Raw genomic sequence first — 21,392 nt, 5'->3', positions numbered from 1 at the left:
GCCGCCGCTGCCGGGGGACCCGCCCCACCCGCAGCCCCTCGCCCCACCGGCTCCGCTCAGACTGACGGGACGCCGCCCGCCACGGGAGCGGAGGCCGCGACCCCCCCCTCCCCCGCGCCGGACTCCGCGGCTCCTGTCAGCGGCGGCCCGAGGCCGGCGGGGGCCGGGCGGCGCGGGGCCGGTCCCCGCAGCCCCGGCGGGACTCACCGGCATGGCGGCGGCGCGCGGGCGGGGAGCGGCGGCGGGCGCGAGGCACCCGCCGTGCGGCACAACGGAACAATAACAGCACCGCGCCTGCGCCCGCCCCGAGCCGGCCCGGCCCGCCCCCAATCCCCGCGCGCTGCGGAGGGCTCTCGCCCAATGGCTGACGGGGAAAGGAGAGGCCCGACCTGCCCCTCGCAGCCATAGGTGAGCGGCCCCAGCCAATGAGGAAGGCGGAGAGGCAGGGGTGGGCGGAGCGCCGCGTCGCCATGGGAACGGCGCTGGTGTCGCTGCGGCTCAATGGCGCCGCCCGGGGCGGGAGGGGGAGGCCTCGCCCGGCGGTCGCGACAGGGCTCGGGCACCTCCGGCACTGGTCCTGACGAGGCTCCGCGACTGGAAAGGCTCGGCGGGGTCCGACAGGACACTGGGCCTGGTGAGGCTCTCAGGGCGCTGCGGGGACGCGGGACTGATGGCTCCAGGGCTGCGGGGCTGCAGTGGCTCTCTCAGGCTCCAGCGCTGACAGGGCTCCAGGGCTGCAGCCCCAGCCCATTATCCCCACCGGCAGACAATCCATCTCCTTTTCCCAGTTTCTGATCACACCCCCACCCCCAGTATCTCTGCACAGCCGAACCCTTCCGTTGGCAGGTGGCAGGGTGCTCTGCCCGCTCTGGACAGCACGGCCTGGGGTGCCAGCGCACGGCCAGGAATAACCAGCACTAAGCATCAGTCACAGAAACAAGCCGAGGGCTGCTGGACACTCGCGCTGAATTTCTCCCAGAGGGCTGTAGGCGGGAGCAGGAATGTGGACAGGATTGATCTGGGGCTTCCAGAAGGGCTTCTGACCTCACCCACCAGACTCACGGGTGTATCGCAGGGCTGGGCACACAGCAGTAATGACAGGATGGGGCCAGTCCCTCGCCCTCACCCCCAGCTGAGCGTCACCAGGTGAGTCAGGCAGCTGGAGCACAAGGTGTTCAGCAAACACCGTCGCTTTGCTATTTATGCACAGGGTTACTCAGAGCCGTGCTGCATGCAGAGATTTGCAGGCTAATGGAGTAAATTAGCCCCAAAAATACATAACCCGAAGGGCTGGAGAGAGAACAGGGAGTCGTGCGTGGGCAGGCAAAGCTGAGCAGTGAGGAAAGGTTTAACATAAAATTAACCAGCTCCCCACAGGAAGTGCTGGGTGAGAAAAACAAAGGGAACCAGGAACCAAGGGGAAAGCTGAGGAAGGTGCTCAGGAGAGGGGGAGAGCCTGGCTGGAAGCAAACATGGGGTGAAGCGTGGGTGCTGGCAGGGTGGCCCAGCCCGGCAAGGGGCCGGGTGGGTTTGCTCTGTGAGACACACACACAAAAAAAGAGGTTCCTTTCCAGTTCCTGGAAGGAAAACAGCTGCTGGTGGGTGTTAGGGATGGTGTGGATGCAGCAAGAGGGTGTTTTGGACATGGCTGTGCCAAAGTGAATGGGCAGTGCAGAGGGGACAGGGTGGATCTGGGGCCATGCTGAAGGTTCATCACCCAGGGAACGCAGGGGGACACGATGGTCTCTGTGCAGGTGAGACAGGCCCCTGTGTGCTGAGACAAGGTTCACTGGAGAAGCACCAAGCACTTTGGGCTGGGAGAGCAGTGATCTGGTGACCCAGCAGAGCTGCTACCCATGAGATCAAGTTGGACAGGGACAGGGCAGGTCAGGGCAGGACAGGACAAGGCAGGACAGGGCAGGACAAGGCAAGACAGGGCAGGACAGGACAAGACAGGGCAGGACAGGACAAGGCAGGATAAGGCAGGACACAGCAGGACAACGCAGGACAAGGCAGGACAGGGCCAGACAAGGCAGGACAAGGCAAGACAGGACAGGGCCGGACAAGGCAGGACACGGCAGGACAAGGCAGGACAGGGCTGCACTTTCCCAGATCAAGCACTCCCCTGGGGAGATGACACAGGATAATCTCTCGGGGGTTGCAGTCAGAGCCCCTCCGAAGCCCGCAGGAGGGAGCTGTGCCCAAAGGGGTTTCCGCCCCGCTCTCGCCTTCCCCGCGCCGTTCCTGCCGCGCTGCCCTCACTACACAGGAGCTCCTCGCTCCGGCGGCGCCGGTGGGCAAAGGGCACCGAAACAGCGGCGGGTCTCGGCCGGCACCCGGTGCCCTTCCCGGGGGATGGGGGGGCCGGGCCGGGCCCCGCGCGCAGCCGCGGATGTCCGCGGGCGGAACGGAACAGCCCGGCCCGCCCCGCCCAGCCGAGCCGCTCCCCGGCGGCGGGATCGCACCGAGCGCCCGCCCGCCGCCCCCATGCCCGGGCGGCCCCGGCCCAGCACCCCCGGCGGGGACGGTAAGGACGGCGCCGGGCAGGCCCTGGTGGGGCGGGACGGGCGGGGGTCTCCTCCCGGGATGGAGCGGGACAGGACGGGGTTCTCCTGATGGGGATGGGGAGGGACAGGACAGGACGGGGTGTAGGTCTCCTCCCGGGGAGGGACAGGACAGGATAGGATGTAGGTCTCCTCCCGGGGACGGGGAGGGACAGGACAGGACGGGACAGGACAGGACGGGGCTCCCCTCCCGGGGACGGGGCTCCCCGCTACCCCCGGTCGCGGTGCGGGACTGGAAGGGCAGTGCGGGAACTCCTCGGTGTCGCTCTCGGGGGCAGCCCGCGGAGGGGGAGCTTTCCATTCACTCCCTTTTCTCGTCTAGCTAAAGGAGGAGAAACTTTTCAGTGCATCAGACGGGCCGGGGAAGCCGTTCCAGCTCCCCCAACGCTTCCAGAGCATCCACATCACTTTGGGGCTTCTTCTAACGCAGCTGTAGAGGGGATGGTGTGAAAACACCGCTGAGGAAACCCACACCCACTGCTTTGCACAGCGAAGAGCAAATATATATATTTATATATATCTAGTATCAACTTATATCTTAACAGCAATTCCTGCTGTTAAGAGGAAACAGCACTGAAACACTCCATCCCAGGCTGAGCTGTTCCATAGCTTGGTTCTTAGGTGCTGGCATTCAGAGAGATTATGTGTTGCTGTTGGGTATCTTCAGCAGAGAAAGATTAAGTTGCTCTAAGGAAAACTGTTAACTGGGAATTAATAACCCCCTGAAGAATAATAATCCCTGGGCTCTGTATTTGCTAGAAACTTGGAATCGGGTGGTGAAGGGTTACAGCTTAATAATGGGGAGCTGAACGTGTGAACCAAGGCAAGGAGGGAGTAGTACATACTGCTCACCCGAGGTTACCCAAGCAAGCTTGAGGGAGGAAAAAACCTGAGCTGTGCTGTTGTTTGGCTGTTGACATGTTTCCTTCCATCCTGACCTCCCCCTGGGAAAACGGATGGCAGGATGGCTCTGGCTGCAAACGAGTCCTGTGGCTGCTCCCGACTCAGGAAAGGCATCACGAGGGGAAATCTTAGTCCAAGGAGCTGGGGTGTTGCTTTATAATTCTTTTCTTGGTTTTGACAGTGGCTCCCACCAGGGAAACTGGCTCAGAGACTCACCATGAAGTGCCCTGGGCCTCCGAAGAGCTCGCGACTTGCCTGCTTCCTGGAGAACGCCTTAGCCAGGGAGGCTAGGATTTGGAAAGTGCCAATCTTCCAGAATCTCACCCTGAAGGTATTTCCCCTTGTCCTCCTTCGAAGTGCCTAAGGGACCCTGCAGAGATGCAGTGCTGGTCCTGTTGTTGAACCCACCTCAAGGCAAAGGTCACCCTGCATAGATTAAGCTTAAGGAATGGAGTGGGAGGGGGGTCTGTCTTTGTCCTTGTGTAAGCCAGGTGAAAATTGCCCCAAAGTGCCCTGCCACCCCATCTCTCTTTTGCTGTAGAAATGCTGTTTTTAATTTTACTACTAAATAAAGCAAAATAGTGAACTGGATAACATGAGGAGTGATATTAAATGAACTGGTGGCAAGTGGTGTCGGTGCCCTGTAGCTGCTTGGCCCTTTGGGTTCTCCTGCAGTAATGTTGGAGGAGACATTTCCTTGCCATGAGTTACATGTGGCACTGAGTGAAGCCCTCCCTCTTACCTGAATGCATCTTTAAATAAGATAGAAGGAAGAAAAAAACCCTGAGTATGTTTTGCCTTGGGGGAGTCATAAACCTGGCTCCTGTGGTCCCAATGCTGACCAAAAAAGGAATCCAGGAGGGTAAATCAAACCTGCTCCTGACTCCTGTTTCTCTCTCCCTAAGGAGGCTGAGTCAAATGTGCTGCATGGGGGCTCCAGTCTTCTCTGGAGGGGCAAATAGTGAGCACACTGAGCAGCTCCTTTCTAAGAGCTCAGCTGGGTTGTGCCGCAGTGCAAGGGGAGGGCTGGATGCTGCCCTGTGCTGAGCTCCAGTGAGTCCCAGTGCCAGGCCCCTGTAAGCACAGCTGGAGCCTGGCTGGGTGGGCAGCACGGGTGAGTGCTTTAAACTGCTCCCAAACCTGCCCTTCCCTTCACCATGTAGACACAGCCAACACCTTTCTTCCTTCCAAGCCTCCAGACATCTGAAACGTTAATTACAGCACTTGGAGACTTCCATTGGAGATATGTTAACAGACTCTTCAAAGCAGGGCCTGTATTTGCCTTCTCTTTCCTCCCCCCAGGGCACAGATATCTCTCTCTCAGGTTACCAGAAAGCCATTCTCTGGATTGCAGAAATCAGCTCCCACTTCCAGTTTTACCCTGAAACCTTTGCCTTGGCCACCAGCATCCTTAACCGGCTGCTGGCATCAGTGAAGGTAGAGAACCTCATCAGCTTCTTCCTGGCTGGGTCACTGTGGGGGGCCTGAGGAGGGGGTGGTCTGTGCACAGAGCAGGTGCTGTGCTTGGCAGCAGATTTGGGGAGTGGCCAGGGTCTTCACTGGGGACGGTTTTTAAGGTCATATAGAGGAATTGGGGTGTTTGCTGAGGTTCCACTGACCCACAGACCTCCCTGAAGGTGCTTGTGGGACCTGTAGTGCCAATGCTGTGATAGGCAGAAGGAACTCCTTATCACCTGGTTGTCTCTGCTAAACAAAAAAAACAAGACTTAAGATTTTAGGTTTGAAACCATCATTTGTAACCAGACTGTGGGGCCTTGTATTTCTGCCACTGAAGGCATGAGTTGAGCTGAGCCTTGTGGCTCTCAGTCCTGTTTAGAGGGGTACTGGCCTTTAGCAAAAGCATATTAATTAGTACCCCAGCCTAGAAGAGGACCAGCATTGCATTGCACACACTGGGCATTGAGTAGTCTAAAGATTATGGGATGTGTGAATAAAAGTTGCACCAGGAAGAGGATTTATTCTGTTTCACCTTGGATTTCCTCGCTCTGTTGCCAGCTTCAGATGGGTATTCCTGCAGCTAAACTAATTCAGCAGCAATTGCAGCTTAAATGAGAGTTTGAACCGTGTGCATCTGTCATAAGATGACAGTTATTTCCCTCAGGACTTTTATCTTCTTTACTCAGTGTTTGCTTCTTCTCCCTTCAGGCCCAATTAAAATATCTTCAGTGCATTGCAATTTCCTGCCTTGTCCTTGCAGCAAAAACCAACGAAGAAAATGAGGTCTGTATGGGAGTTTTAAACACATTAAACTCACCTTGTGTGTTCAAGAGGGTTGTGTTTCTAGGGCTTTCAACAGCAGGATGAGCAAATGTTAACTTGTTTACCCCAGGTAGTCCTCCAAGGGGTGACAGTAACATGTTCAGTCCTGTTTCATCACTGTTCAGAAGAATTGTGACCTTCATGGATGGAGGACTGGGCTTTGCTTACACAACAGATGCATCCCCTCCTCCTGCCTTCAAACCTGGGGCTCGCAGGAAGGCTTAGTGTGGGGGGAACAGCTTTGTGTGCACAACATCCCAGTGCTCCAACTCCTCGTAGAGGCCCTGGGACAGTAAGGTGGGTGAAGCAGAGCAGAGATTCATCTCAGGGAGCTTAAAATAGACGAGTTTACTCGGAGTCGAAACCGGTTGCTGAACCTCATGAGGAAATGACTCAGGTCTGCAGCTCAAGGTGAGCACACAAGCTCAGCAGCTGCCCCTGTAAGCGTGAGATGACCCAGGATAATCTCTGAGGGCAGGAGAGCACGGACAGGCCCCTGCAGTCGCTTACAGACACGAGGGAAAAGCACATCTGTTGGTGTTTCTCCTCGGCCTTCTGTCCAGTTCTGGGAAGGAATAGAGAACCCAGGAGTTGGAGTCACACAGTGGATCTCTTCAAGCCACCTCTGCTGCGCTGAGCTGCTGCGTGGCCTCTCTTAGGATGTGTCACACTGAGGTTACTCTTCTCAGCTAAAAAGGAGAAGCTGAGTCAATGACCGCAGGAAACGAGACAACCACGGAGGGCCCTGCCAGGCCAACAGGAAGCTTCCTCCTCGCTCATCAGAGAAGCAAAACTCATGACACTGGTAGCAGGGAACATTAAGCAGCGTTACAGAGGCTCATGGTGACCCAGGAGGTGAACAGCATCGACCTCACTGTGGGCTGGATCACAGCCAGTCTTCCTTTAGGATGGGAGTTACCTAGGAAAACGGTCTCCTGAATGAGCTTAGCCCTTTAGGATGTGTTTAAACTTGTCAGATCCCTTCCCACCACAGACAAACACACACACAGAGCACTCTGTAGGACGTTGGCTTCTTTATTTGTTTAATTTCTTTTCAATTCTTTTCCTTTTGTACAGGTGATCCCCTCGGTGAAGATGCTCGCGGTGCAGAGTGGCTGTAAATGCTCTCCAGCTGAGATCTTGAGAATGGAAAGAATTATACTGGATAAACTTCACTGGGATCTTTACACAGCAACACCAATGGATTTCTTGGACATTGTAAGCACTACGTTTGGCAAATTTATTTTCTTTAAAGAAACAGCTCCTTATCAAATAAGACTAGAAAACACAGATGCACACACATACACACACCCACACATCCTTCCCAAGGTGCTTTGCAGACTCCCTCTGCTGAGCTCTCCTCAAATCTTCTGAAGAACCTTACAGTGATTTTTTTATTTAAAACTTTTTTTTTAAAGTTTTCTACTATTTAAAACCTTTCATTTTGCTCAAAAAAATTACTTTCCTCTTTAAAGGACAACTAAAAACGGACATTAAAAAGATTCTCATAATGCACAACTCTTGGCCATTTGTATATATTTTTAAATACACACTGCAAAAATATTTCTAACTATTTCCATTCTATCAATACTGTACATAGAAAGCTGTCAGAGTTTTGCTACATCTCACACACAGGGTTATTTTTCCTTAAACCATTTGCCTTCTCATCCTGCTAATCACTCACCCTTGTTTTAGGCAATGAGACTACCCCAAGCTGGCACTTAGTTCACATTGCAGTACTAAACATTTGATAGAAACAATTAAACTTTGTCTTCAAGAAGTGGTTGTGTGCTAATAAGGCAAAAATCATGGGGTAGGACACATCCTGGCTCCCTTTTTCAGGGTTATGTGCAAATATTAAGCCTCCTGGGGATGCTGATTGGGAAAACGGCCGTCGCTGGGTGCTTGTTTCCTGGGTAGATTCGGAGCATGGGCAGTGCTGTGGGTGCTGCTCCATTGGGATCTGCTGGCCTGAACTGAAGTTCCTGGATAGCAATCTGGGTAACGTAGACTCTTCAGAAATGGTTCAGAAACACAGGCCTTTTACATTCATCATCAGCTCCAAAAAAAACAGTTCAATGGTTGGCAAGTACAAACACAAACCACCAAAAAAAAAGGGGGGAGATGATGAGGTGGAACCCTTTAGGTTCCCTGATAGGAGATGGAATCAGTCTGTACTTCTGGTTGAAAACATATGGGAACATAGAAAGTTCACTGACCTCTGCTTTCTGCTTTGTTTTGTTTTTTAAATATATACACGCTTTATCTTCCCTCCAGTTCCATGCCATGGTGATGTCCAACTGCCCCCAGCTACTCCACAGGCTGCCTCAGATGAATCCTTCCCGCCACGTCGCGCTCTTGACCAGACAGCTACAGCACTGTATGGCTTGCCACCAGCTAGTGCAGTTTAAGGGCTCCACATTGGCTTTGGTGATCATCACCTTGGAGCTGGAGAGGCTGACTCCTGGCTGGTTTCCTGTTATTACTGATCTGCTAAAAAAAGCACAGGTAGGAATCAACATGGCCTTTGGTCCCACACCCCGAGGCCAGGGCTCCAATAAATTCATAAAGCCCACGTGTTTTTACACCCAGCAAACACTGCTCTTTGGAGATGCACGTGTCCACGGTCTGCTCCTTGCTGCAGACGTCGCTGGAGCCCACAGAAGTGGGAATAAAGCTGTGTTAAGGGCTGGGCTGGGGCAGAGGGGAAGGGAGGCATCCGAACTGCTTGGCCACACACAGCTCCCTGCCTGCTGAGCACAGAGAGAGATTCCCACATGGGGAATGTCTGAGAGCACCCAAAAACCTGCCCATGGTGTCCCCAGCCTCCGGTCAAATGCTGCCAAAACTGCAAAGGATGGTTATGTTTCTTCTAAAATATAATCAGCTCAGCTCCCAGTGATACACCAAGCTCAGTGTAGGGGGTTGGCAGCTCTTCTCCAGTTTCATAAAACACATGCCTTTTTAGAGCATCTACCTAAAGACCCAGGCTGTCAGCTTACCATCACCTCATTTTGTGGTCTTGAATCTGAGACAACCTAGCTTTCCCCTGTCCCCTCCTGACCATCATCACCCCCTGAAAAGGAGGAGCACTTGGTTTGGGAGCTCCTGGTTCTGTGTTCTGCATCAGGGCCGATACGCAGACTGCAGGCAGGCAGCCAGGGTCCCGTCCCGGCTCTGCCATCCCCCTGAGTCACAGGGGTGGCAGCCAAGGGAGAGACAAATCTATCCTGAACTGACCCCCCCAAAAAAAATCTGCCTCTGTCCTTACAGGTGAACAGCACCGACTTCATCCGCTGCAAAGAGCTCGTGTGTCAGGAGCTGACGGGCCTGCAGCCAGCCAACGCTGTTTACATCTTCCGTCCCGCCACCCAGGGCCGCCCCGATGCCAGGGTGCCGGGCCTGGGCCCCGGGGGGCTGCAGCCTGCCCGCTCGGCCCGGCTCGGCCTGGCTGTAGGCCTGCCCCATTTCACGCCTTTCGCCCCTGCTGCAGCCCCAGCTGCTGATGACGCGGCGGAGACGGACGAGTACTACGATGGATTCGGGCAGCTGTACAGCGAGGAGGGGGGAGCGAGCGGCGGGAGGGGGCCCACGGGCGGGCTGTGCCTGCAGCCGGGGCCTGGGGAAGGCAGCTCCCCGTGCCCGCCCTTGCAGCCGCCTGAGAGGGATTAAAGGAGCTGCTGTGCAGTGACTGTGGAGCCATTGGGTCCTGGCCAAGAGAGCAGCCGACACCGCACAGCAAAGGTGCCGGCCTGCTGTTCAGGGGATAACGCTGTGTAGCATCACATATAGGCCTTTCCCAAACAGCGTGTGCCGCCCCCCAGCTTCACCACGCAGCTCCAAGAGGCTGGGGAGAGGCGCGACCTGGGCGCAGTCCCACAACTCAGGGATCGAACTGGAAGAAGGTGGGGGTCTGTGCCAGTGAGAACAGAGTCTCCGGGGCTATTTTTAACGTAGCCATACGATGTGTGGCTGACCGAGCCCCTCATCCTGCTTCATCCAGCTCCCTCCCTCCTCCTCTCTTTAGGGCTAACCTGACTTGCCAGCAGCAGCTGCTTGTGAGGCAGGGGAGAGCTGGATGAGTAGCGCCGAGGGTTTGATTTAGAGAACCAAACCTTCCAGCTTTTCTTGGGGCCTTGCCCTGGAATCCAGGGCTCCGAGGACTCTGCTCCTTCCTGGTTAAGCCATTAAAGACCAGTTCCCGTTCCTAAGAGCTGTGGGAAGTCTCTTCTCATCCGCAATCACCGCTGCTTTGGGCTCACACCACCCAGCACGTGCCCTTCAGGGTGGTTTTAATTTATTCAGCCTCACCAGGCCAGGCAATGTGAAACACCTTTAATTAATCCCTCTCTCCTTTTTTATTACCTGCTAACCTCCATAACAAAGCAGTTTTACAGACTACAAAGGTCAGCTTGAACATCTGCTGCACTTTTTTAAAGCCAGGCCTAAGCATCCTTTCCAAATAAAGTGTTTTCTTGGTTGTTTTGGTTCATTTTAAAGAACAGGAGCAGCATGTTCAGGCTGTCCTAGGCTGAAGGTAGAAGCCAGGCAGTGCTGGACTCCCCAACTACCAGTCCCATTGCAGAACGGGTTCCACAGGGACCACACAGGCTGAACACTAATAGCACAGGATAAATAAACAGGGGACAGGGCTGAGGCACGAGCAAGGAGACCCTCACACCACGAGAAAGTTTCCAGCCCTCCCTCACACATCATCTTACCTTGTGTAGAGCTGTGCGGGACTGACGGCCTGAGCTCTAACAGCTCTTGCTTTCTGAAGTGCTGCCTTTGCCAGGAGTGGCCCTGGGAACAGAGTGAGCTTTGTGTGCAGGGAGAAAGCCTGCTGTTCTTTTTTAAACCACAAAGAAAGCACTGCTGAAGCCTTCCAGAAAGAAACATTTCATATCGGAGACTCGGTGCGATGGCACATGTGAGCAGATGGGACTCGACCTGAAGGAGGTCCCACCAGGTGAGTCAGAGCTGTGGCAGCCACGTTGCAGGGAAGAGCCTCTGCTCTGGCCAGGGGATGATGTGGGAATCATAGAATCCCAGACTGGTCTGGGTTGGGAGGGACCCCAAGGATCACAAAGCTCCAACCCCCTGCCACAGGCAGGGCCACCAACCTCCAGGCCTGGAGCTACACAAGGTTGCCCAGGGCCCCATCCAACCTGGCCTTGAACACCCCCAGGGATGGGGCATCCACCACCTCTCTGGGCAGCCCAGAGTACCCCACCACTCTCTCTAAAGAATGTCCCCCTAATATCTATTCCTGGGAGCAGGACCGGGCTCGGGTGCCCAACCAGCCGAGGTTCCTGCCGGGCAGCAGTGCGCTTGGGCTGCAGCGTTGACCCAGGGAGGGGTTTCATCTGTGGCAGGGCTCTTCTCACCCCCACATTGCAGCACCTTCCTTTTCCATCACAACCTGGCTGACTTTGAAGGAGGCAAGTTGTCTTCTGGAGCTTTCTCATAAACAAAGTGGCAGTTTGGTCTGTGCAGTCTTGGCATGCTCCTTGCAGAGCCCAGCTGCAAGCTGGTGTCTGGTTCTGCTTCTCCTCCTTGGCCCATCTCAGGCACCTTCACCTGCTGGGTTACCCACTGCAAACACGAGCAGAGTAGTTCCGCACCCAGCCCCAGGCACGCTCTAACCTGTGCCACAGCCACCACACCTCCTGGTTTGACCCTGGTGCTGAGCCTGGCTCCATCATTCCTTGCCCATAAGATGGATATCGCGTTCAAAGCCAGCAGGAACCCACCTTTCAGAACCTCCTCACAGCAATACCATCAGCACGAGTCATTACTGGGGTTAATTCGAGAAGAGGAAGTCAGTATGAAAGGCCCATCAGAGTCCTGCACTCCCAGTCTGGGTGCAAGATGCCTTACTGGGATGGGACAGTGCACCTGGAGCTTGGCTGCCTTCCCAGGACCTGCTGCTTCTCTCCAACAGCACCAGTCCCTCCGTCACCCCCACTCCAGTGCTGGAGTCAGGACAAAGGAACAAACCTCGTCGGGTTAAGAGCATCCCTTACCTTCACACTCCTGTCAGCATTAAGGACGGTGCTTCCTGCCCTCAGGAACACGCTCCAAACTCCAGGAACCAGCTGCTGTTGCCACAGGATCCTTGTTATGGAAAGAGCCATTTTGACAGCGAGAGCTGCATGAGTTCCCATCCCAGCGGCAGCACGGAGCCTGAGGCTGCTGACGTCCTTCCCATCGCTGCCTGGACAAGACCTGCAGCTGCAGATCCAGGCGTGGGCAGCAGTCGTGCTGCAGCCATGGCTGAAGGCTCTCTCACTTCTGTACCCACCTGCTTGGGCTGTGCAGAGCCCCTGCTACAGGCACTGGTCTGTTCTCCCTGCGACTGAACTCGCCGCTGTGGATCCCGTAACCGTTTTGCTGCCCACTGGTCACTGGAGAGAAGGTGCCAGATTCAGCCGGCACAGCGGGTGCTGGCACAGACCAGACACGTTCAGGGCTGGGTTTGTGCCGGTTGCTTTTTGGGGGAGTATTTGGTTGCTGCAAAACTCTGGAGAACACTCAAAGTGTCTTCAGAGAGCTCTTATCGTGCCCCATCTTGACCTGGGAAGGAAGAGGAAGGCTGCTTCCTCCCTCTCTCCAGGCAGGGGCACAGCACAGCTCCCACCAGGGCTCTGGTGAGGACAGAGTCACGCCTGCAGGGGCAGGGCCTGTTGCCCTGGGCAGGTGAAGCACGTCTCAAACCCACCTTGACTTCAGCTGGATTTCCAGTGGACACCATCTCGTGAGCCGAGCTGCAGCCACATCTGGGATCCCCTGCAGTAAGGGACCCACAGAGTGTTTTGCCCTTCGAGTCCTTCCCTTGCTGCACACAGACACTCAGGTCCTGAACCAGAGCCAGGACGTAACCCAGACATTGCATCACCTACAGAAACAGCGGCTTCAGAGCCACCCCCCCTCCCTGCTGCCACCTCTCAACCACCCCCTGAAGGAGCCGTCCACAGCTACAGCCGGTCACCCAGGAATGCTGCACGTGGGGAGGAAGCTGCCTCACTGCAGCCCAGCCTTCTCCCACACTAACCCTGAGCCCGTACCGCTGCTTCCAGCAGGTGATGCCCTGGAAGGGCTCGTTTACACGGCTGCAGAACTAATGAAGCTTCTGCCATCAGGGAATCGATTGGGATATGGGGAAGCAGCAGAGGGACGAGTAACACAGTAGTTGTGTTACCACCTTACACGTTTCTGACCAAGTTGCCAAAGAAAGGCCTAGAAGCAGTTAACAGCACCCAGCCCTGGGATAGCAGATGGATCAGAGCGCCCAGCAGAACTTTGCCAGGTGCTTCCTGGTGCACCTAGAGCCCTCTGCCTGCCATTCCCATGGGCTGCTGTTACATCACACTGTGGGGCTGCCTCTGTGGTGGTTTGGGGTTTTTCTGAATTGGCTTTAGTTTGAAATCCGAGCAGAACTTACAGTTTGGTTCTTTAGGAACACAGGAAGGATGCTCTGCATTGAGCCCTGGCAGGCCCCAGCAGCTCACCCTCACTCCTCCCCAGCCAGGTGTGACACTTGAACCCCACCACTGACCAAACTGCAAACAGGACAGTCAAATCTGAGAAATGGGGGTGAAAAAAAGAGAAGAAAGCTTTTCTCCCCAGTGCACCCATCCCAATGGGAATCCAGCCTGACAACAGCTCGAACCAGCCAAAAGCTTTGCCACGAGCAGGTTTGAAACAGCCATCAAAGCAGCAAAGGGTTTGTCACAGCTCAGCTCAGCCTGACAGTCACCACTGCTCCAGCATCCCTCCTGCTCAGTACAGGGCACAACAGACATGAAGACAGACAGAGCCACCCTAACAGCCAGCCCAGTCGGGTCCCTGGCTGCTTCTCGCCCCGTCCCACTCCTGCTGCAGCACCCAGTGCCATATCCCTGCCCGTGGCAGGCACAGGCAGGGATGAGCTGTGTGGAACACACACATTGGTCATGGGGCTTCATCCCTCCTGCCTGCAGGCAGTGGGACTCTCCAGGACTTCCCCATGTGCCCACTTTGGTGATTTTCAGACCACATACCTGCTACTGCTGGGATTTATCCCCAAATTCTGATCTATGCCGAGGGCATCCAGAGGTCTTGGTGTCTGTACAACACACCCCTGGGCAGGAGCTCCATGCCTGAGTCAGTCAGCATCCCTACACCATCTTCTCCACCTCAACCACCTCTTGGGTGGTGATGGAGACCCCACCTGTTCCATGGGACCCCCACTGGACTCTTGTCGCCCATGCTGATGGTCACAGCCACATCTTGTCCTGCTCCAGTAACACCCCTGGCACAAGGTGGAGGGGTTGGGGGGGGGTGGGGTGAGAGTCCTTAAAGCTGCTACCAAGGACTGGTGTCCTGCTGGTCCTACACCCCAGCCCTGTGCCCAGGCTACACCACAGGCACGAGGAGAAGAGGGTTGGGACTGCTGGGGCCACCCAGGGGCCAGCATCCATTAACCACAGGCAGACAGGGTGGGGGTTCAACAGAGGGAACCTGGAGTCACTGAGCGTTGCACAGCCGGCTGCAGCCCGGTGTTGCTGCGCTGGGTGTGTACAAAAGGGGGTTTTAACAGATGTTTGTTAAACAAATCAGTGGTGTTTTTATTAAACCCAGCTTTGGTACAAGCAGGTCATTCCTGAGATCTGTTTACAAGGTTGTTTTAAAACAGATGAGCTGAGGCCCCTCCTTGGTCTCCTCTAAACAAGTCTCTGTGCAGGGGAAACGGGGCTGTTGTGGACACAGAGCTCACAAGACCACAGCTCCAGCTTTAAACCGCTTCCCCTCCAGCGACACGTAACCCACCGTTGTCCTTTAGAGTTGTTCCCTTCTCCCCCAGGTCCTGGGGGCCAGGCAGGGTTACCCACCCCGCAGCAGCGAGCAGGGAGGGGGCAGGGAGCTGGGGAAGGGGTTAAGCTGGGAGGCAGCACGTGCAGCCCCAGGGAAACCAAAGTTGGGGGGGGGGTGGGGGGAAGAGATTTTTGTTATAAAACCTGTAAGTCTACGGAAAATAAAGCTCCAGGGAAGAGTTATTGCTAAGAAAGGTGAGAGTGCGCAGTTGAAGGTTAGGGGTGTTAGGATGTTCCTCTGTTAAACCCCAAAACGGGGCTGAGGATGCATGGAACCCCCCAACACAGCAGCTCGAGCAGCAAGCTGAAATCAGCCTGGCACTGACCCAGCTCTGAGCATCGGCTCTCTGGGAGGTCAGTGGGGATTCCGAGGGGCTTTCGCCCAGCAGTTAGCGCTTTGGTGTTAGTGCAAGCCATGTGGCAGCCTTAATTAGCAATTTATCTTTGGGCAGGTTTCTTAGATTTCAATTTTAAAATCAAGCCAACTTCTCCCAAAGATACAGTGCATCACAGGCCTGCTATACCACCTCTTCTGTGCAATGGATCGCAAGCTTAAAGGTGAAAGCACCCATTAATTTCTTCTGCATGAGATGTTTTGGCCTTAATAAATCTTCTAATTAACATGTCTTCCTGAAGTTATGGAGCACGCAGTGGGAAGACTAAAAAAGCTACAGAAAGAACAAAAGAGAATCAGTGTTTAAGGTTCAGTTATTTACATTACAGACAGCATGAAAGGTCAGAACACAAGCCCAGCGTACGCTGCCTGGGAGCCAGCAGGGCTGGGTATGTTGGAGACGTTTGAATTTAAACTATCACAACTTGGAGGAGCTCTCAGGGCTGCCAAGAGCTTGTTTGGAACTGATAATCAGAGGATTGATTTAAAATTTTAATGAGGGAAGGACTGCTGACAGGGACCATCTGGGAAGCCACGTGCTATGGAGACGTGGGATGGGGAGGGGCAGAGCCATCTCCATCCCAGCCAGGACCACGGGTACCGCCGAGTGGAGCCCAAGCTGGTGGTTTACATCAGATCTCCCTGTGGAACAGCCCAGGACAGGGAGATGAGGCCAGGTTTGGGGCCTCTCCTGAACAGGAAAAGCATCAGCACATCCTCGGGCTGTGGCCACCTCAGGCTTCAGCTCAGGGACAGCAGAACACAGACAGTACCCACCTCCTTGCCAAAGGGCTTGTGTCAACGCCCCACACACTTCCCATGAGCATCTCTAGGAGCTCTGCACAGATACCAATTAAGGATTTCAACACCACTCCTGTGGATAAACACTTTGCCAGTGTTTGTCCTCCTGAATCACCAAGTGTCCCATCTCTGGCTGCTCCGTACGCACCCAGCACACATTCCCTTCTCTGGCCTCCTAAAAGATTTGACTTTAAAGAGCACTGGGATGGAAAAGGCTGTAAAACACCTCACACAAACACCTGGTATTGACTGCTAAGTCCCCACTGAGGCTTATCCTTCAAAAATTGAACGGGCTCCAGCTCACAACTAACCCAGCACAGGCTCAAATTTCCACGTGCACTCTGCATACAGGCAACGTCACACCAGCTCCAGCCACCTGTCAGCTCCCTGTGGGCAGACACAGTGTCCATACAGCACAGGGCTGAGCCAGGGTCCCCATCCCAGCCTCGTAAGAAGGTGGGATGTGAACAAGAGCAGGTTAGATGTCAGAACTGCCCACAGCCTTTTAACCAAGCTGTGTGTGCAACACAGAGCAGAGGTCTCTTACACAGAGTCCCACAGCACAGTCTGTCTGCACCTTTCTAAAATGCTTCTGGAAGCAGCCAGCATCGACCTGGTTTCATTCCTGGAGCTGGGCCTGCAGAATAAGCTCCCCTCAGAAAGCTTCAGCCAACCCCCTACATCAGCCAAACTCTGCTCCTGGGGTTGTTAAAGTGCAGCTTTGATCCGTGTCCAACACCAAATAAAGCCCAGAGACACCCCAGGTGAACTGAACACGCTGCCATGGGCAGCAGGGACAGTGAGAATGGCTTCAGCAACAGCTCTCCAGAGGGGTCACCCCAAACTAGAGCTGTGGCCTCAATCTAAGCATACAATGAGCTTCTCAGAAAGAGCACACAGCTGTGGAAGTGCCACTGGGAACCTCTCACCCTCCACCCTGCCCCCTTTTCATCCCACCCTTAAATCACCTCTTTGGGCATCATTAAGTCAGCGAACCTGCAGCCACCACATCCCACAAAGGACAAATACAAACAAGCTTCAAGGCCACTTTTGCCTCAAAAGGGATGGATTTGACCTAATACCTTAGAATTTCTCCCCAGATGACAGCTGAGATGCTTTTTGGCATTACCATGTGATTAGCTAATGGTTAATTAATTAGCTAATTGTATTTTTGAACGCTCCCAGCAGCCATAAGACATCCTGTGACTGGTGAGCTCTCAGTCATTACACATCATTGTTTCAGCAGAGATCCACTGGGCACAGCAGGAAACCCACTGCTAAAGAAAGGACACCACAAGAACTCAAAATACACGTGAGATTTAATGAAAAAAAAAAGTACAAAGTGAGTGGAAAGAACTGAAAAACAAACAAAAAAAACAAACCCAAACACCCACCACCCCCCCCCCCCCCCCCCAAGACATTTGGAATGACAAAACGATGGGATGCAGCCCGTCCCCAGGCAGATCCTGGAGGTGTCTCTGCCCCGGGCCATCCACCCCACCTCCACCCTGCCAGATGTGAAGCCTACACAGCTTAGAGTCCCACAAAGCACATTTTAAATTTAAATTAGAAAACATATATGATGGGAAATGTTTAAAAGATGAAAAAAATGGAGAGTTTATCCCATTAATACCAACCTTTTACAGCTAGGCATGTAAACCACTGGAAAGATGTGTAACTGAACAGCTCCAGTCATTTCTGATGGGTTTTCCTTTCACTTCTAGCCTAGGAGGTGTAAAGCTTTGGACTGGATTGGGATTAGCATCATTTGTTAAATAAAAATAGGATACAGAAGTAGCCTACACACCACAGGCTTCAGTCTCACCTCAGCCAAAAGGAAAAACCAAGTGCCAGAGGGGGGAAAAAGATAAAAGACCGAGTGCTGCTGGGAGGAGGAGGAGGATGTTGGGTGCTCTAAGGAACAAGGACAAGGAAAAGGTACCTCTGTCACAAAGTCAAGTCAGTCCCTGTAGAATCCTCATTGTTAAGATATCATTATGGACATTGGGAATGTCTTCATCAGAAGAGAGCTGGAAGTCTCTGCAATGCCCATGGACTGGGAGGGGTTTAGTCTCTTGTTATCACTATTTGCAACTATCTGCTACTCTAGGAAAAAAGAATCGATCTCTGAGGAGCCAGGGCAGAGGGGAATCGTTTGCATAGATCTTGCCAGCATGAGAACTGGAGAAAACTATCGACTGGGAGAGCGCTGGCGAGGCACCAGTTCACATACTGGTACCAGCAGCTCCTGCTGCAGCCCAGCCTTTGTAGTATTGGCCTTGAGAGGCAGAGCGATGAACCCAGCAGCGCTGCTCCTCATGCCCTGAGTGCTCCAGAGCTTCTCCCATGAGCAAAAAAAAAAAAGATATTTAAAACAAAAATCAATGAAAATTCCTGCCCCCAGTTTGCTGCCTGACAGGACTGTAGTTGTGGGGGCTGGAACCTTCTTGCCTGTCACAACAGCTTGGGTTCCTTAGGTGTTTCTCCAAAAAACCCCACACAAACTCTCCTGACACTTGACAGTTCCTCTGGCACACAGCTAACCCTGAGGCACAGCCTTCAGAGCCACCCAGCAGAGACCTATCAAACACACAGAGTCTCCACTCAAAGTCAGCCCGTCCCATGAGGAACCCACGAGGCCTTCCCAAGGGTCGTTCCCAGACACTGAGGGGAGTTTCACTACATCCACGTGACAGCAGCTTCATACCTGAGCATGTATTTAGAAATAGAAGAGGAAAAAAGGCTTCTTTAACAGGAGAAGGGAGTTACAGCACCTCAGTGTACAGCTACCCCCACACAGACCTGCACGGGTGCAGATGCCAGGCTGTGCCCCTCACCTGCAGGTCAAGGAACTGCTGGCTTCTGAAAAACAAGGCTTTAAGGGGAAAAATTAAACAAAACTAATCCTGGGACATTAACAACTAAATAAACCCACACACACTCACAGCTAACACTTAGCCAGCATTTCCATGAACCCTGAAGACATTATGTGGGGGTTAATATTAACTGTTCCCTTTCTCTGAGCCTATTCCCTGATGGATGGGGTGGGGTCCAACTCTTTTCCATGACAACACAGCCAGTGAGTCCCTCTTCAGTTATCATCCTGCCTTACCACAAACGGTTTGAGTGGGAGAAAACAACATTGATCCTATTATTCCTGTAAGCTGGGCTGGCCAGGAAATCAAGGCTGTGATTTCTAGGTGTTAGGGAAGTTAAAGGAAGCACCTGCTAAGAGGAAGGGAGCCTGTGGGTATAAAAACAGGGTGCAGCTCAAGACCAGGGGATTCTCCTCCTCGTTAGGCACAGGCAGTTCAAGGTTAAAGAGCAAAAGGAAAAGATAACCACTTAAATAGCTTTTCCCCAACAGTAAAATACATGGTAAAAGGCAGGTGAAAGCCTACACAAGTCCTGCAGCTCCACATTATACAACAAACTCTGGTGAAAAATCTATATAAATGTTCTACCTTAGCAGTAAAGAAAATTCAAAACATTGTCCCATGAATTTTATTAACCACTCTCTCTCTTTATATATATATATATTTATATTATAAATGATGTAGAAAGTGTTTAGGAGTAGTTCAGGATTACAAAATCTAACTGCTGGAATGAGATTTACTCAGATTAAGCTTCCCAGGGCAAAAAGTTGTGGTTTTCTACCCATTCTACAGACTTACTCAAGTGGTGTTAGAAAAATAAACGTCTCAGCGTTCTTCATAGCACTCCTGACACCTACACACACACAGGGGCAGGCAGACAAGCCAGTTACAAACAGAAAAGTAACCCAGAAAGCCAGTATTTAGCTGGTGAGTGAGGTGAGATCAGACACAGATGGTTACGATCACTTTATACGCGGCTGTTCGGTCACTGGGTTCAGGACAAAACATCTTTCTTTAGGGATTAGTTGACTTTGTTTAACAGAATGTAGGTGGTGAGGTGCCTTCCTCAAAACCTCCAGCCAGGTGCTGTACAGACAAGAGCGGGTCGTTACACTGCAGCCACTGGAGAGGCTCATTTTCTCTTTCACTTTGGTCCACTCACACAATGTTATGAGAAGGGTCACGGGGTGGGAAACTCAAGCAACTTAACACATGAAAGCACCAAGTCCACTCTTGGCCTGAAAGTCTGTGTGTGATTAACTGAAAGAAACAAAACATAAAAAAAAAAGAAAGCATGAATTAAATTTATGAAAATTAAGCAAAAGCAAAGTGTAGTGAAACACGTGGAAAACATAAAAAAAAAAGAGGATAAGAAGGGCAAACACTGCTCAGGCACCTGAGGGTGCACAGCCAAGAGCCACCCCATGGAGCATCACCTGCAGCTGGAAGCACAGAAGGATCTCAGCACCAACACTTCCCCCCCACCCCCACACCTGCAATCATCTTCAGTTGTTACTTAAAGCCACCGGAAACCACGGTGCTGGAGTGGGAGGTGGCAAAGGATGGCACTCACTCTCCTCAAAACTGAAAGAAGAAAGAACAGCCCCTCCCCGAGCTCAGGTAAGTTCCCAGATCCTGCAAGGTCACCATGTCTTGTCCAGAAATAAGCCCCAGGTATTTCCCACCTGCATCCACAGCTGCAGGGGCTGTGCTGGCAGCGATGCTCCCCGGCATCCTCTGGGTACCCCCTGCCTCCTGTCTCCCCCCATGCATGCAGAGCACAACCCCCCAGCCAACACCACACTCAGCTCTGTGGGCTCCTGGCTTAGCAAAGCCAGGGGTGCAGCCTGAACACTGCACTCTGCCCTGCTTCTGGGAAGGACACTGCATGCTGCCAGCCCCCCACACTACTGCTGCTTGCCTGGGTCTGGTAATGCCCGGGGGGGGTCTGTGGGGTAAGCATCAGCCCCACCCACTGTGGGACAGGTTAGGGCTGGGCTCACTGGCAGGGGGGTTCATGAGACCCCAGCTCCTTCTGAGGCCACCCAGCCAGAGAGGAGCTCAGGGAGGACAAGGGGCTGCCAAGGCCAAGGGAAATCACTGTCCCTTGAATATTTTATTACAAATTCCATTATCCCTCTTGAGCAGAAGCCCTAAACTCCACCTTCTGAACTAGCTCACAGGCTTGAAACATAAGAACAAAAAAACCCCCAAGCCCCAATCTGAAACCACTTCCTCTCCCTAATTCATTCATTTCATTCCTGGTGACAGTGCACCTCCTCCAGCCCTGCTGCAGAGAGCCCCTCCACCCCATCATCGCGTGGGGGTCCCCACTGAGCAGAGCACACACTGTGCGTGCCCCTCGGTCCTTCGTACACCCTCCCGAGCTGCCTTCTCCTGGCCCCACTTCTGACTGGGGACAGTTTCTCATCACCACCCAAGGAGAGGAAGGGTGTCTGGACTCACGTCTGCAGGTGGCTAAAGCCAGCGAAGCACAGGAAACCTGTTTCTGTCACAGACAGCGGAGCAGGGGGGAAGCTGCAGCGTTTCCGCCTGGCCAGCGCGCACCGCACATCACCACAGCATCCAGCCACGAGCGCGCAGCTCGGTGTGCTCAGCCTCTTCAGAGCAGACCCAGGCCCCAGGATGCTCAGCCCCATGCAGGTGCAGCTGGGTTAAACCCTACTTTTACAAACCATTTTGACCTCTGTGTGTGAGG

The 21,392-nt window shown here is 53.5% G+C and overlaps 2 protein-coding genes across 3 annotated transcripts in view; one reads left to right on the top strand and one right to left on the bottom strand.

The window, feature by feature from the left end:
- Positions 1-3,684: 3,684 nt before the first annotated feature.
- On the top strand, positions 3,685-9,419 carry CCNI2 (cyclin I family member 2; the record flags this gene model as incomplete). The annotated part of the gene is made up of 6 exons (XM_084268706.1): positions 3,685-3,798; positions 4,770-4,904; positions 5,634-5,708; positions 6,825-6,965; positions 8,025-8,255; positions 9,021-9,419. The coding sequence occupies 6 exons, from the start codon at positions 3,685-3,687 to the stop codon at positions 9,417-9,419; spliced, it is 1,095 nt and encodes a 364-aa protein (XP_084124832.1).
- A 5,796-nt stretch (positions 9,420-15,215) lies between these two features.
- The window catches only part of SEPTIN8 (septin 8), a gene marked incomplete at both ends in the record, with an annotated part of 37,605 nt that continues 31,428 nt past the window's right edge, over positions 15,216-21,392 (bottom strand). The window contains one exon of one of the 2 annotated variants that reach the window (XM_084268486.1): positions 15,216-15,270. In XM_084268486.1, the coding sequence (XP_084124612.1) occupies positions 15,216-15,270 (55 nt within the window). Of the gene's footprint in view, positions 15,271-19,676; positions 19,934-21,392 lie in introns of those variants that run through there. The other variant, XM_084268487.1, reaches the window with a different exon arrangement.

The sequence above is a fragment of the Gallinula chloropus genome (genome assembly GCF_964237585.1).
Source record: "Gallinula chloropus genome assembly, chromosome: 10".
NCBI lineage: Eukaryota > Metazoa > Chordata > Aves > Gruiformes > Rallidae > Gallinula > Gallinula chloropus.
This window is presented reverse-complemented; position numbering and strand designations above follow the sequence as displayed.